This window comes from Elgaria multicarinata, chromosome 3 (assembly GCF_023053635.1).
Source record: "Elgaria multicarinata webbii isolate HBS135686 ecotype San Diego chromosome 3, rElgMul1.1.pri, whole genome shotgun sequence".
Classification (NCBI taxonomy): Eukaryota; Metazoa; Chordata; class Lepidosauria; order Squamata; family Anguidae; genus Elgaria; species Elgaria multicarinata.
The window spans coordinates 110,289,394-110,303,987 of record NC_086173.1 but is presented as its reverse complement, the minus strand read 5'-3'; the positions used below and the strand labels follow the sequence as shown (position 1 = coordinate 110,303,987).

General features: G+C 39.2%; 1 protein-coding gene across 1 annotated transcript in view; it reads left to right on the top strand.

Annotated features, from left to right (window-relative positions):
• The window catches only part of NUP210 (nucleoporin 210), a 107,107-nt gene that overhangs the window by 64,354 nt on the left and 28,159 nt on the right, over positions 1-14,594 (top strand). The window contains exons 21-28 of the mRNA XM_063121248.1: positions 730-858; positions 2,822-2,949; positions 4,499-4,631; positions 5,580-5,642; positions 7,554-7,733; positions 12,616-12,696; positions 13,166-13,297; positions 13,718-13,876. Coding sequence (XP_062977318.1) covers positions 730-858; positions 2,822-2,949; positions 4,499-4,631; positions 5,580-5,642; positions 7,554-7,733; positions 12,616-12,696; positions 13,166-13,297; positions 13,718-13,876 — 1,005 coding nt within the window. The remainder of the gene's footprint in view (positions 1-729; positions 859-2,821; positions 2,950-4,498; positions 4,632-5,579; positions 5,643-7,553; positions 7,734-12,615; positions 12,697-13,165; positions 13,298-13,717; positions 13,877-14,594) is intronic.

Here is a 14,594-nt window from a genome sequence, read left to right as displayed (position 1 = left end):
AAAATAGGCAATCAGATTGATTCATACTGCATCTGATGTTTCTTGGCTTTCAGCAGTAAAAATACGAACCTTTTATGAGGTGTCAAACTTCAGTGTGATATATGTGCTTTGCCATTTTATAAAGAAATGTGTGTGCTCATATGCTGTGACAGCTGAAGCTAAAGGAAATGGGGTGATGTATAACAAAACTCTGTTTAATCACAATGGTATTCACTGAAATGCTAAACTGTTCTTCATGAAGGTAAGGTACCATCAAGTCAAATAGAGTCATTAAGAATAGAATTCTCATTGTTGCAGGTGTTTTGGGGGCGGGGGTTCCTTTCGGATTTTGTCTGCATTGTCTTTTTACAATGTCTTCTTTTTGCAAGTGATCCTTTTTCTCCATGATTTGTTCTTTGTTTTTGTTCTACTGATTCCAGGATGGAGAATATAGGACTAGAGGCTTCCTGCTGCATGAGGGTCTATTATTGCAATTGCTGCCTATAGGCCATTTGCACTAACTCAATGACATGAGACTGCTTAAATTTATTTTAGACCTTAACTTGGAAAGGGCAGCTTCTCCTTCAGTGGAAATACATCTTTTTACATCTTAGTACAACTCTCCTTTGTTCTGGATATTAATGTCCTCTTCGTTGTGTACTCTAAGAACAGTATCTTCAATTTTAAATAAAATAAAATCAAACCAGTTAAGAGCAACATTTTGTGTATTCCTCTCTCCTGGTATTTTAGGTATATCCATTACATCCAGGGTCAGTGTCTATAATGATTCATGACTTGTGTCTTGCTTCTACTACTCTTGCAAAAGCTGAGGTGTATGTTTCTGATATACAAGAACTATACGTTGGAGTTGTTGACAAGGTTAGTATTCATTTCTATATTGTTGCCTATGAGATATTCTCCTCAAGTAAATAGGACTCTTTGGGGTTCATTCATTACAGGAGGTCCTGGAAACTAAGTTATAGGGAACTAGTGTGAAATACTGGCAAAACAAAAAACCCAAGCTGTAAATTTACTAAGTGGCCATAGACAAGCAACTATTTCTCAATCTATTCTGCAGAATGAAATAATAATACTGATGTACTTTGCAGGTTTGTTCTGAGGTTACGGAAAGAATGGCCTTATTTATAGGTGAGGTTCAGCTGCAGTTCAGTATGCATCTGAAGGAGTCCATTGTATATGAACTGTTTTTAAACACTCTCATACAGGGGTCCCCAACATGACGCCTACAGGCACCGGGGCACTTGTGGGGACCTTCAACCGTACCCGTGAAGCCCTCCATTCCCTGCTGCCTTCAAAAATTTCTTTTTACTTTTTAAATAACTTGAAAAAACATTTACGCACCAGGTTCTACTTTTTGTTCCTATACCTGCCACTGTTCAGCAGGAAGGAAGAGAAGAACAGAGTTGCTTCCTGACCCTACATAATCTTCTTCCAGCAACACAGATCTTTCCCCTTTGCTCTCTCACTCTCTTATTTATTTATTACATTTCTATACTGCTCAACAGCCTTGTGTGGCGCAGAGTGGTAAGCAGCAATTACTGCACCCGAAATTCTCCCCATGGCCTGAGTTCGATCCCAGCAGAAGCTGGTTCTCAGGCAGCCGGCTCAGGTCGATTCAGCCTTCCATCCTTCCGAGGTCAGTAAAATGAGTACCCAGCTAGCTGGGGGAAAGGTAACTGCGGCTAGGAAAGGCAATGGCAAACCACCCCGCTACAAAAAGTCTGCCAAGAAAATGTCAGTGAAAGCAGGCCTCCCTCTAGGAGTCAGCATTGACTCAAGTGCTTGCACGAGAGGTTCCTTTCCTTTCTTTCCAACAGCCGAAGCTCTCTGAGTGGTTTACAAAAATATATATATCTCCACTCTTGTTATTTCTCTCCACCCATTCCCCTTTCCTTGCAATTTCCCCTTCCCAGCCCTAACCTTCTTTCTTTCCATTCAGGCCCCTAGTCTCACTGTTTTTCCCCCTCTCTAGCCTTTCTCTCCCTTCTGCCCCTTTGCCATGCTATTTCCCTCTCTCACAGCCTCTAGTGTCGCTATTTCCCCCACACACACACATCTTTTGACTAGTCAGACCTCACCAGCCACATGGAAGCCATTTTGTGGTGGTGCCCACAGCAGTTACTCAAATTCTCCAGTGTGCCCACAGGTTGGGGACCCCTGCAATGTGCCATATAAATGCTTTTATTTCCCCTCCTAACTGGCATAGCATATGATTGTGTGCACTATTTCTAGAGCTCCCAATGTTCTTGGTCACAGCCTGCCCAAAAGGAGGACTGATCGGAGTGAAGCCTCTAAGCAACATTCACATGAAGGAGGTTGAAGATTTCTGAGGTTCCCCTAGAAGCTCTTGGGGTTAGGGCATCCTTGATAGGCTTACACCCAGTAGAACTGAAAGCAGTTGGAGATTTCAACCAAACCAGTGCTCTGTGAGCATCAAGTGGGAAGGAAATAGTTTTCTGCCTCAAAGTTCACACATCCCATGGATAATGCGGGAGGTTGGCTATTTCAAGCATGAACTGCGTTGAACAAGGCATGGCTTCAAACTATCACTTCTGAGGAGCATTGAGAATGACTTTGCACTTGCTATTTGTTGTTGTTTATTCGTTCAGTCGTTTCCGACTCTTCGTGACTTCATGGACCAGTCCACGCCAGAGCTTTCTGTCGGCCGTTGCCACCCCTAGCTCCCCCAAGGTCAAGTCTCTGGTTCAGCATTAGAAGTTGATTACACTACTAAGTAATTACAGTATTAATGAAGGTGTTGATAAACAGGGGGAGTATTTATTCAGAGGAAATGTGAATATTGTAAACAAATGCATTGCAGGTAGAAATTGGCAAAAAAGTTAAAGCTTATGTCAGAGTGCTGGATGCTTCCAAGAAATACTTTCAGGCGAAATACTTCAGCTTCATGGACTTAAATCTAAAGGCAGCATCTCAGATTATTTCCGTGAAGTAAGTGATATTTTAATTATGCTCTCTCATAGGCAGAGAAAACAAAAGCAATACTGTGAAGAATTTGCAGAGAGATCATAATAATGTACATTCAGAGAGAAAAAACAGTAATACATTACAGTGGGTCTGACAAATTATGGCATTAAAAGCTGCTGCATGGTTTTGATTTCTACATGTCTGTGTTTATTTTCTATTGACGTAGAAGCTGCTAAACCAGCAACTAGTAAAATAAAAAAGAGAACACTAAGTAGTAAAATATATTCCTCTAAAATACTTCTGATAAAAGTAGCATAGCACTGTTTAAAATGTATCAGTGTTCATCAAGTGTTTACGGAAAGGCTGTGCAAAATAATAGCATCTTTACTTGCCAGCAGAAGCTGTTTGAAATGTGAATGAGGTGGGTCTTACTAAGGAAGGAATTTTAAAACCTGGGTGTCACAACTTAGAAAGCACTGTCTAGCTTCTGTAATGGCACAACCCTATGCATGTTTAAACAGAAAAATAAGTCCTACAACTCCCAACATTCCTCAACCAGCCTTCATAGGTTTGCACTCTAAATGCAGAAACACTGAAGCCACTCGGTTCTTCCCTCCTTAACTAACTAGGGGCATTTCTACACCTGCCTTTTTTCCAAGAATCGTCCCGGGATCATCCCTGTGCATGCAGATGACACACAGGGAATCCCATGAGCAGGCAGGGACGATCTCTCCATTTTCCTGGGATAATCCTTAGGTGTAGAAAGGGCCTAGGAGGGGAAATTTTCTGGTCTTTTTGTGGAAGCTATGGCCGTTCTCTTCAAATGCAGGCCATTTTTTTAAGCTGTTCTCCTTATGTGAATAGATAGCTATTGCACTGGGCTCTGCCTAGAATCTTTCAGGCTCCTCTGTCTAGAGCCATCAAAGATTTCTCAGCTTCTCACCTTGTCAGCTCCTCCGGAACCTGTTGTAGCTTTTGTCACCAAAGCACCTTCCAGTAACAGAATTTTTTTTCCTACAGTTGCAGACATTATGGTTAAGCCTCTTGTTTAGTAAAATAATTTAGCCAAAGTCTTTAAAATCTTCAAAATTCACTAATTTATGGCCTCAGTGCTGGGCTATTAAATTCTGAACTGCAGAAATTATTATTATTATTGTTGTTGTTTATTGCATTTTTATACCGCCCAACAGCTGAAGCTCCCTGGGGAGCCTTAAATTGCTATATTTGTAAAATCAGTGAATTTGAATTGTCATGGCTTCTCATCATGAATTTCCGTGTTTCATATTATCATGCCTTTTATATAAGAGCCTATAAACATCTTACATATATTATTTTCAAAATAGTTCTCTCTGTATAACATTGCTGGGCATGTTAGTTTTGATCGTGTTACTTACTGTGCCTTATCCTTGATTAAAGCTACTTAAAATTTAGTCAGTATCTATGGTTTTCAATTGAAGTTCAGGTAGCATGCAACTTCTAGAGGTGCAAGGCTAGATGTCTGGTACAGAAAGTCTTATTTATTCCTGTTTACATAAACCAGGTTGCATAATTATTGTTTGTTTGTTTACTGCAGGCCTCTCAGCGAAGTTTCTGATGAATACACTACTTTTCTAGTTCATGGCTTGGCCATAGGTCAAACCAGTCTTACAGCAGTTGTCACTGACAGATATGGAGAGAGAATCAGTTCAGCTCCACAACAGATTGAAGTAAATCTTTTCACTGTTAATAGATAATGCTTTCTGGATTACTTGCTATGATGGGACTGTGTGTATTCTAAAATAACTCATCCTTTAAAATGATTAACATTTCTGAAAACAGTGTTATTATTTTTAATGGCTGAGTATCAATATCAGTTAGTCAAAAGATGGGCACGGTTGTTCTTTGTAAGTACTCAGCTTGCTGTAGTTGGGAAATGTATTATTAATCATTTAGTAGCAATAGTGATCTAGGTACAATAGAGAAGCAGCGCAAATCTTGTAGAGTGATCTCTTTTTTAGTTTTGTTTTTCTAAGGGTTATCAGTGCACAAAGACAAAGGGACAGATGAGGCATGATTGAAGGAAGGCAAGCATAGAGCCCAGGAAGATGTGATATGGGTAACTGTTTTGGGACGAAGCTGAGCGTTAATAAGGGAGCGCCAGTGAAATTGCTGAAGCTTTAAAGTTATAACACTAAGGAACTGAGGGAAAGGCCAAGCAGCAAGTTCAAAAAAGAAGAGGAAGTGGTCTGTGGAATTGACAGACTGCAGACACAAAGAAGTGAAAAATCTACTAAATTGCATTTCAATGGAGAAAAAATGTAAGGGAAGGGTAGAGAGAGGGGAATGAGAGTGACATGTATAAGAAAAGAGCCCACACCTCCATAGCTTTCATCACCACAGGGAGCGGTGGAAGAGGCATAATCAGGAGATGTAAGCCAAATGTCAGAAGGTGGAGCACATAGGAAGTGGCAAAACACTGTGAGTGGTATGTTCAAGATATAGTAGACAGTACAGATCTTGCGGAAGGAGGGAATACATGAACGGGAAAGCAGAACAAAAAGAGAATTTGGAAAGGTAGAACAAGAACAAAACATTGAGACGAAAATTGTTATGTAATCCCTGAAGAATCGAATGTTATAATATATATAGATTAATGCTTGTCCTTTCACTTCCAGGTCTTTCCACCTTTTAGATTGATACCAAGAAAAGTCACCTTGCTGATAGGTGCAGTGATTCAAGTGAGCTGATTTTAAGATTATTGTGCCAAACTAATTCTTCCTAGAAAACCATTACTGTAAATTAATAGAATGAAATGGTAATCTTATTTCTGGATCTCAATACAGTTTTGCATTTACCTTATATACTGTCATGAGCTGCACTGTCAGTGGAGAGCAATCTCTTGCTGGTACCCCTTGATGCAGTAAGTTATTTATTTATTTACAATATTTATATACTGCTCCCCATTCAACATTTCGGAGCGGTGTACAAGGTAAAATAAAAACAGAATAAAGCATCTTAAAATAGATTTTTAAAAGAAGCAAAATGAAAAGTGAACTGTGAACCGTGGCTGGTCATTAAGGAAAGGATTCTTGGAACAATGACATTTTCAGGAGGCGCCAAAAGGAATCCAAAATTGGTGCCTGCCTGACCTCCAGAGGCAGGGAATTCCATTGGAGCTAGAACAAAGATAGGGAAGTGCTCCTGACAACCCTTCCAGGTTCCTCAACTGCCTAGATCCAACAAAGTCCAAACTTGAGAAGCAATATTTTGTATTATTCTTGCAAGCATTTAGTTTACCAGGGAGTTTTTAAAAATACATCTTGTAAAGGAAGTTTTTTTTTAATCTTTAAGGCTGCGATCCTATACCTAAGAATAAGCATGCATAGCATTGTACTGTATAATGCTTTGTTGTTGTTAATGATAAATCAGTCAATTATACAAGTTTCCTTGAATCTTCAATCATATGGTGAGTTTAGAGATGTGAAGGCCTGAAAAAAACTGGGAAAATTGGGGGGGAAACAGGGTTTTCCCCACAAGAATTCCAAAGCCTTTTGGGGGGGGGGTTCCAAAAATTGGGAAAAAATGGATTATGGACTTCTCCAAATGATTTCTAAAAACTATGTACAGTATCAGGTTATTGCACTTTCTGTGCACCAAGGACAAGCAAATCCTAGGTTGCAAACTGAGACTACAACTCTCATATGCAAGAGCATGATGCATTTCTGCCTCTAGGGGGCACTGCCATTGAAGCAGAGACTGAAACTGATAGTGATAGGTATAGCTCAGAAAATGTGTCTGATTAAATTTCATGCATATTCATTGAATCTTGGTTTCCCCCCCTTCCCCCCCCCCCCAGTTCTTTTTATGGGAATGGATGCTTTATGTCTGTTTGACACTGTGGAGGACTAGTGGAGACATAAATAATTTTCTTTGTTACTAATGTTGATGATTTTTTCTATTTATTTTTAAATTGTTTTTTGCCTGCTCCTCATAAACTGCCCAAACTAAAGAGGTTCCTTACAGTTCAGATGTTCTTTACAGTTCAAGATCTTGTAGCTCCATTTGTTACAAAAAAAGTAAAAGTTTAGAAAAGTTAATTAAATTTTTAATAATTGATTGAATACACTGGACTTTTAATATACCAAATGTGATAATTTTATGCCAAACCAACTTGTACATAATTACATTTTATGTTCCTAAAATAACAAAGTGACTTTCAATCTGTAAAAAGTGCCGATATTGCTGTTTGTTTGTTTTTAATTTTTCCCAAAATTTCCGGGTTTTTTCCATGGCTTCAAAATTTCTGGAAATTTTACATCTCTAGGTGAGTTAAACATCCCAAAAGATAAAAGAAAAATGTCTGCATGTGCACACAAGCTCACCTTTCAACACATCACACAGAAGAATTAGATGATATGCTTGGTAACCCACAAGTTTAGGGTTTGGAGGAGGCGCTTTAAGAAGAAAGCGCTAATAGATACTTTTGAATTACAGTGGCCTGCTGAACTTGGATAAGCAAGGCTGTGTCTGTGTGTGTGTGATTAAGATCTGAATATGTTGTGGCCAGATCCTCTATAATCTGTTAGCTAGGCTATGCTGTATCAGTGATGGCTGTTTGTAATTATTTTTCTTTAAATAACTCATCACAGATTATCTCTGAGGGAGGACCGCAGCCTCAGTCTAACATAATCTTCTCCGTTGGTGATACCAATATTGCCTCTGTGAACAACGGTGGCCTGATAACTGGAATGGAAGTTGGCAACAGTACTCTTACAGGGATGGTTCAAGCTGTTCACGCAGAGACTGGAAAAGTTGTGGTTGTATCCCAGGTAACTTTTCCATGTGTGCATACATTATAACCCTGAGTTAGAGCCTGACCTTTTTTTGTGCTTGTTTAAAAATGTGCATAAGTACAATTTCTCCTTTTTAACCAAAGGAGGAATTTTAGAACTTAAGCTTAGTACATTTGCAAATATTATGGGTCTTACAGAGCAATCCAAACTGGGACTAGGGAGGAAGGGAGTGGCAGATTCACCACTGCATTCTCAGCCCTGCTGGCTTGCACCAGCCAGGGCAGAAGGTGGGCTAATGGTTTTTGTGGGCAGGAGGGCTTTTATTGCTCACTTCCTCAGCTCCGTTACTTTTTTCACTCTTAGTTTACAATAGGCACAAGAGCCCAATCCAAATTGGGACCATAGCACATGGGTAGGGGGGCTTTAACGTTTCCCTCTCCCCTCCCATTTATGGGACCCATCCAGAACAGATGTGCTGGTGGTTTCTATTGCAAAATAGTGATCTATTAAGCAAATGGATCACTACTTTGCAATAGAAAAATGGGCTACAAATCCCATCATCTCTGTCCATTGGCTGTGCTGGCTGGGTCTGATGAGAGTTGGAGTTCATCAACATCTGGAAGTCCACGATTTCCCCTACTCCTGCTGTAGATGATGATCAAACTACATCACGGAGAGCTGCTGTATATGATTACTGCAATGCATTGTACGTGGAGATCCCTTGGAAACTTGTTCAAAAAGGAATAGCAAGCTTATTCGTGGGATCTAGTAGATCTGATCTGTACTGGGTCCCAGTCTGATTCCAGGCCCAATTCAACATGCTAGTATTGTAAATCTCTAAGGGCGCAATCGTATTGACTGTACCCTTGCTGCTCGCAGGCTTCTGAGATTCCTATGCTCTGCTGGGTTGAAGCTGGCAGGACAGGTGAAACGGCAGAGGTGACCTTTGCCTCCCCATCCTCTGATCTTCTATATTTTCACTTCATGGGCTTTTCAGCATGTCTAGCAAGGGCATTTCAGAGTGGGAGGGAAGGAGACTGGAGGAGGCTCAAGAGAGTTTGAATCATGTCCTGTCTGTGGTCTCCTCCCCACCCACCAGAATGCCTCCTTTTCACCCTCTCCAAGGGCAATTTTCTGATCTCAGAGTGACAGCCGGCATGGTTCTCCCCATTCACTACCTCTTACACTTGAATTCTGAATCGAGATTATGGGCAGTATGCTGACTGTCCATCAGCAGGGCCTACCATCACTTCTGTTCCATGAGCAGCCAGCCCCTCTGATTCCCTTCTGTAAGCATTGCCCACTGCTTAGTTGGCTTTATATATTCATATGACTAGTGTTTATAGTGGCTTTACGTTATAAGCTATATATATGGTACATCATGCACATTTTTTTAAAAAAATGAGTTCCTGCCTTGTCGTTCATAAAATGATATGTATATGAATTTACAATTTTTACTTCTTTCCTCTTAAAAACGTCATTGTACAATATATCATATTTCTTCCTATCTTAGATGGAGAGCAGAGGTTGAATGATAGGGAGTTTAACAAAGTCATCCAGTGATTCCAAGATATGCTAGGACTTGATCCAACCCAACACTTGATATCACTTTTATGTTGGCTCAGATTAAGAATCCATCTTCAACTTCTTCTACATTCTTTTTTCCCATAAATACTTTTTACTATTATTTTTGTAGTGAGCACTACTTAAAATGCCTATTTAAGACTCTGTTCCTGAATCTGATATCCAACTCAATGTGTCCTTTTATAACAAAGAATCTAAATCCCGTTATGTTGATGTATTGCTTTCCTTGGCTAGATTCTGATGTGTCATTTATGGACAAGCACATCATATTGAGCTGACTTTCATCTGTCATTGGGTTTTACAGTGTCCTGATTTATATATCGCATCTGTAGCTTCATCCACTCTGTTGGCGTTTGCCAGTTAAGCTTAAATTCTTCTGAAAACTTGTTTACTGTTTTAAACTCAGTAGTGAAGAACAGCCAATAATTAATAGGATACACAGTAAAACTATCTGATTTTCCATTGAATCATAATTATGCAAAAGAAATATTATAAAGATTTGGACCCCTGTCCTTCCTGCCAACGACAGGTACAGGTTGTGTGTGTGAATGTGTTTTGTTTTTAAACCGAAACATCAGTCTGTTTGATGGGTATATATTTTGAGTATTTATAAACCACTCACATCTACAGATTTCAAAGCAGTGTACACACACACACACACACACACACATATATATGTTACCCACTTCTCCCTCTGGATCGAGATGGGGTACAACACAAATGCAAACACCATAAAATACACATAACTAATTAAAACATTTAAAACTAATACATTATTAAAAGCAGCACATTATTAAAAAAAAAACATCTTAAAATTCAATTGGATAGGCCTGCCGGAAGAGATCAGTCTTTATGGCTTTCTTAAATTACGGAAGACTGTTAAATTGACTAATCTCTCCCAGCAAGCCATTCCACAAACTAGGAGCGGCAGAAGAAAAGGTCCTCTGAATCCACATATCATTCCTTGTGTTTATTTCATTTATTAGCTTGCTCTTTTGCATATTTACTAATTTTCTGTGTATGTGTATTAACCTTTTGATTTTATTGATCATGCTGTTAGCTTACTCAGGGGAATCCTATGTTTTACAAAAATACAAACAAACTTTTTAAAAAAAAACAAGGGAGAGGAGAATGTGGAAAAGGAGAAATGGAAAATTAGGGGAATCCCCTTCTCGGAGGGGAGGGCTGAACAGCAACACTGATGTTGAGTAACCCTGAACAGCAGCACTGATGTTAGGGGGGCTGATACACTGGAACATGCTGCAGCAAGCCCTACTTATTCTCTCTAAGAGCAAATCCAAATAGTGGAGTGACTATTCATCTGGAAGCAAAAGATCATTCTTTATTTATTTATTTATAACATTTGTATCCGGCCCTATACCACTAGGATCTCAGGGTAGCGTACAGATAAAATCATACAATATAAAACAATAAATATACACAGGTAAAAACAAATTAAACCATGAATCAAGTTAAAACCAGTATATAAATTAAAAGCAATGAAAACAATTAAAACAGTTAAAACAACGTGCAAACTTGGTGAATTTAACCATTAAAGGCTTTGTTAAAAAGCCATGTTTTCACTTGGTGCTGGAATAAAATCGGCGTTGGCGCCATCCAAATAGAATGTAGCAGTTTCTACACTAGTAGACTCCCTAGTTAAGTAGAACTATACACCTTTAAAAATTAAAATTTTAAAACCCCAAAATAACTTAACAAGATCCTGTGAGCCTCCAGGATGTATGAAACGTTGACATGACAGTTGAGGGGAAGGAGAGAGAGAGTGGGTATGTGAGTGTGAGTGAGTAAGGACGAGGGAAGAAGAGGGAACAGGCCTGCCCCCAACAACATATTGTAAGTATGCTGGAGGATACAGGGATGTTTCAGGAAGAAGGAACAGAAAAGGTTGCTTTTTCCCTTTCCATTCTCCAGAGATCCCATCTCCCCATATCTGTAAAATGCTAAGATTCCCAAGCCCCCTATATCTCTATAGCCCAGCAGGGGAAGGCTTCAAAGAGGTCATTCCCTTCTGGAACTTCACCCTTCTCTGCCAGGCCTGACCCAGGACTATAAGGTTCCTGTTCCAGGCTTGCTGGAGCCTTGCACTGGAGAGTTTCTCTTATGAAGGTGGGGGTGTAATACAATGTTTTGTTGCAGATCTCACTGCTCTTAATATATTTTTAATGGCCTTGTCCCCATTTTCAATCTGTTCTATCCATAAACTGGAATGTCTGACATATTTTTGTCTCTCATATACTGTATGTACTATTACCACATTTTCTGATTTTAAGATCAGATGCTTTCCAGACAAAGTCCTGCAACCAACATGGTTTACTTGAAGCACTCACCGACATTTTGTGCCAGCATATAAAAGACATGGTCTAGCAAGATCACCTAATCACCTCTCCAGTTTTTTAGCATTTGGTTTCAATAGTATTGCTCAGGAAAAGGCAAATCCACACATTCTTGTTTACAAGACACTTTGTACCACCATACTCTGCCAGATCAGACCCTAGGTAGAATATATCCATTGAGTATTCTCTCAGTCTGCAAAGTTCAAAGAGACAAGGCATCTTGAAAATATTTCTTAATGACTTCTCTCTTAACGTTAGGGGTGTACGAAGTTTGTAAAAAAAAATTCCTTCAGTGGTTTACTGATTTGTCAGACTTATTTGTTACACCTTTCACTCATTGGCGGAATCTGATTTCTTTAATGAGAATTTTGTTCCTGTTTGCAAATGTGCAGTTGCATAAATCCCCTTCCTCCATTTTTTTATTTTTAAAAAAACTGGTCCATGCAACTCAGAAAAAGCCATTCCACTGCAGAATCTATAGGATAGATTCATAGAAATCAGAACTCATTTGAATCCATTGCACAGGCATCCCTGCTCTCATGTTTCACCAAAGCCTGAATTTAAGACATTCTCAGAACCATTGAAAGACTTTAATTTGATCTTGCCTGTTCTGGATTATGAAGTGTTAATTATTATCTGCCCTGAGACCTAAGCCTGAACTTAAGATCTTCTCAGACTTTTTAATGTGGGCCATCCTGTGCTGGTCAGGGTTAAACTTTTAATTGGTATGAACGTTTAAAGTACATTGTTTTCTATTCTCATTTTATTGGATTAAGTGTTAAATTGTTATCTGCCCTAAGCCTTAATGATGAAGCAGGCTAGAACACAAATGAAAATAATCTAGGCATCCTAAAGGTAGTTAAGAAAGTTTCTGCATTTCTGTCTCTAGAGTAATTCAAAAGATACTGAAGTGAAATGAAAATGTACCTCTGGAGCACAATTAATTGAATTGATTCTGGACTTTCTGCCTTTCCTTTTAGGATAAAGTGGAAGTTGAGGTAATTCAGCTTGAGGCTGTTAGAATCCACGTACCCATTACACGAATGAAAACTGGCACTCAGGTGAATCAAATTATAGGTGTTTGGGATTTCATGCTTTCTTTTGGTTACTATTGTTTGGCCAAATAAAATAGAATTTTGATGATATAATTTAATTAGCAACTTAATACAGCATCTTATTACTACCATATTTTAACTTCTCCCATGTTTGTAAGTATATTTTTTAAAAAAACCTCACTGGAGCTTTATTGTAATTTCCTTTTTAAAATTATGTAAACCAGTGTGGTGTAGTGGCTAAAGTGTTGGACTGGGAGTCAGGAAATCTGGGTTCTAGTCCCCACTCGGCCACAGAAGCTCACTGGGTGACTCTAGACCAGTCATAGACTCTCAGCCCAACCTACCTCACAGGGTTGTTGTTGTGAGGATAAAATGGAGAGGAGGAGGATCATGTACACCAACTTTGGTTTCTTGGAGGAAAAAAGGCGGGATATAAATGCAATAATATCAAAATAAAAATGTGCTTTTTTTCCAGATGCCAGTGTATGTCATGGGCATCACGAGCAGTCAGACTCCTTTTTCTTTTGGCAATGCAGTGCCAGGGTTAACGTTTCACTGGTCTGTTACTAAGAGGGATATCCTGGATGTCAAATCAAGATTCAGTGAGGTAAACTCATCATTTCCATATTATGATGTACTTTCTAAACTTTCTCAACATGTTAAATTTGGTGGAGTCAAATTAAAAGAAAAGTTCTGAGTCACACGCATGGTTCTTCACCGATCAGTGTATTTACTTTGATCTGCAGTTTGCTGGTAGCCTACCTAGATCTCAGCTGAATTCATCAGGCCAGTGTCTGATGTAATCAGGCCTGGGGTATGGTGAATATCCTGTATTGGCAAGGGGTGGAACTAGATAACCTTTGATGTCTCTTTCAATTCTACAGTTCTATCATAATTACACAGCTATGCCTGAATAGACAGGATAGCTTCTAGTGGTAGTAAATTCTGTGTTTGGGAGGGAGGATGTCAGTGCCAAGTTATCGAGTGGAATTCCTTCATTGCCTAGATTAGTATTTTTATCTTTCAGGCTTCTCTTCAACTTTCTGCCCAAAATAACTTTGCTATGGATGTTTACGGTAGAGGGAAAGGAAGAACAGGTTTGAAGGTTGTTGTGAAAGCCCTTGACCCTTCAGCTGGACAATTTTATCACGTGGCAAAAGAATTGTCAGATGAAATCCAAATACAGGTATTATCTTGTAGTCTGTTTTGCATGGTGAAAAGTGGAGCATTTCTAGAGCTGTATATGTCTCACAATTCCACATAAGCACAGGAAAAAAGCATAACAAATGGCTATAGCCACCAAGTTTATTGCCATGGGGAACTGAAGCTGTTTGTATGTTTACAATGTGCCTGTGAAGATAGGTTAAAAGGAAGCAACCTGATGAAGTCTCTAAAGCCAGAGGAGTGGCTACTGGTCAAGAGGTGTGGCATGAGGTGTTGCATAAGAATAATGCAACATCTTATTCCCTCTCCCTAAAGGCAAGACAATATAGGAAAAATTGGGTTTATTTCCATAACCTAGGGGTTGCGAATATCCGGCACTTCTTGTTGCAGAATTTTTGGATTTCTTGGTGTACAGTACACACAGTTCTGAATTTAATGCATTATAGCATTAGACCAGTGCTAGAATTTGATGAGCTTTTGTCGGCTTGGCCCCCTGGACTTCAGCTCATCTTTCACAAGTTGGCCCGACTTAGTCCACAGCGAATCAGGCCAGCTAGTGGATTTTCACTGGTTTTGAATTTGTACCAATTTGTGTAACTAACGGAAAATATACGAAGTACAGCAACAAATTATGCAAATTTTGGGTGCAAATTACACAAAATTGTGCCATTTTTAGCCCTAATTTGTGCCAATCTCTATTTCCACAAATTACAACCGAGAAAAAAGAAACACATAAAAAG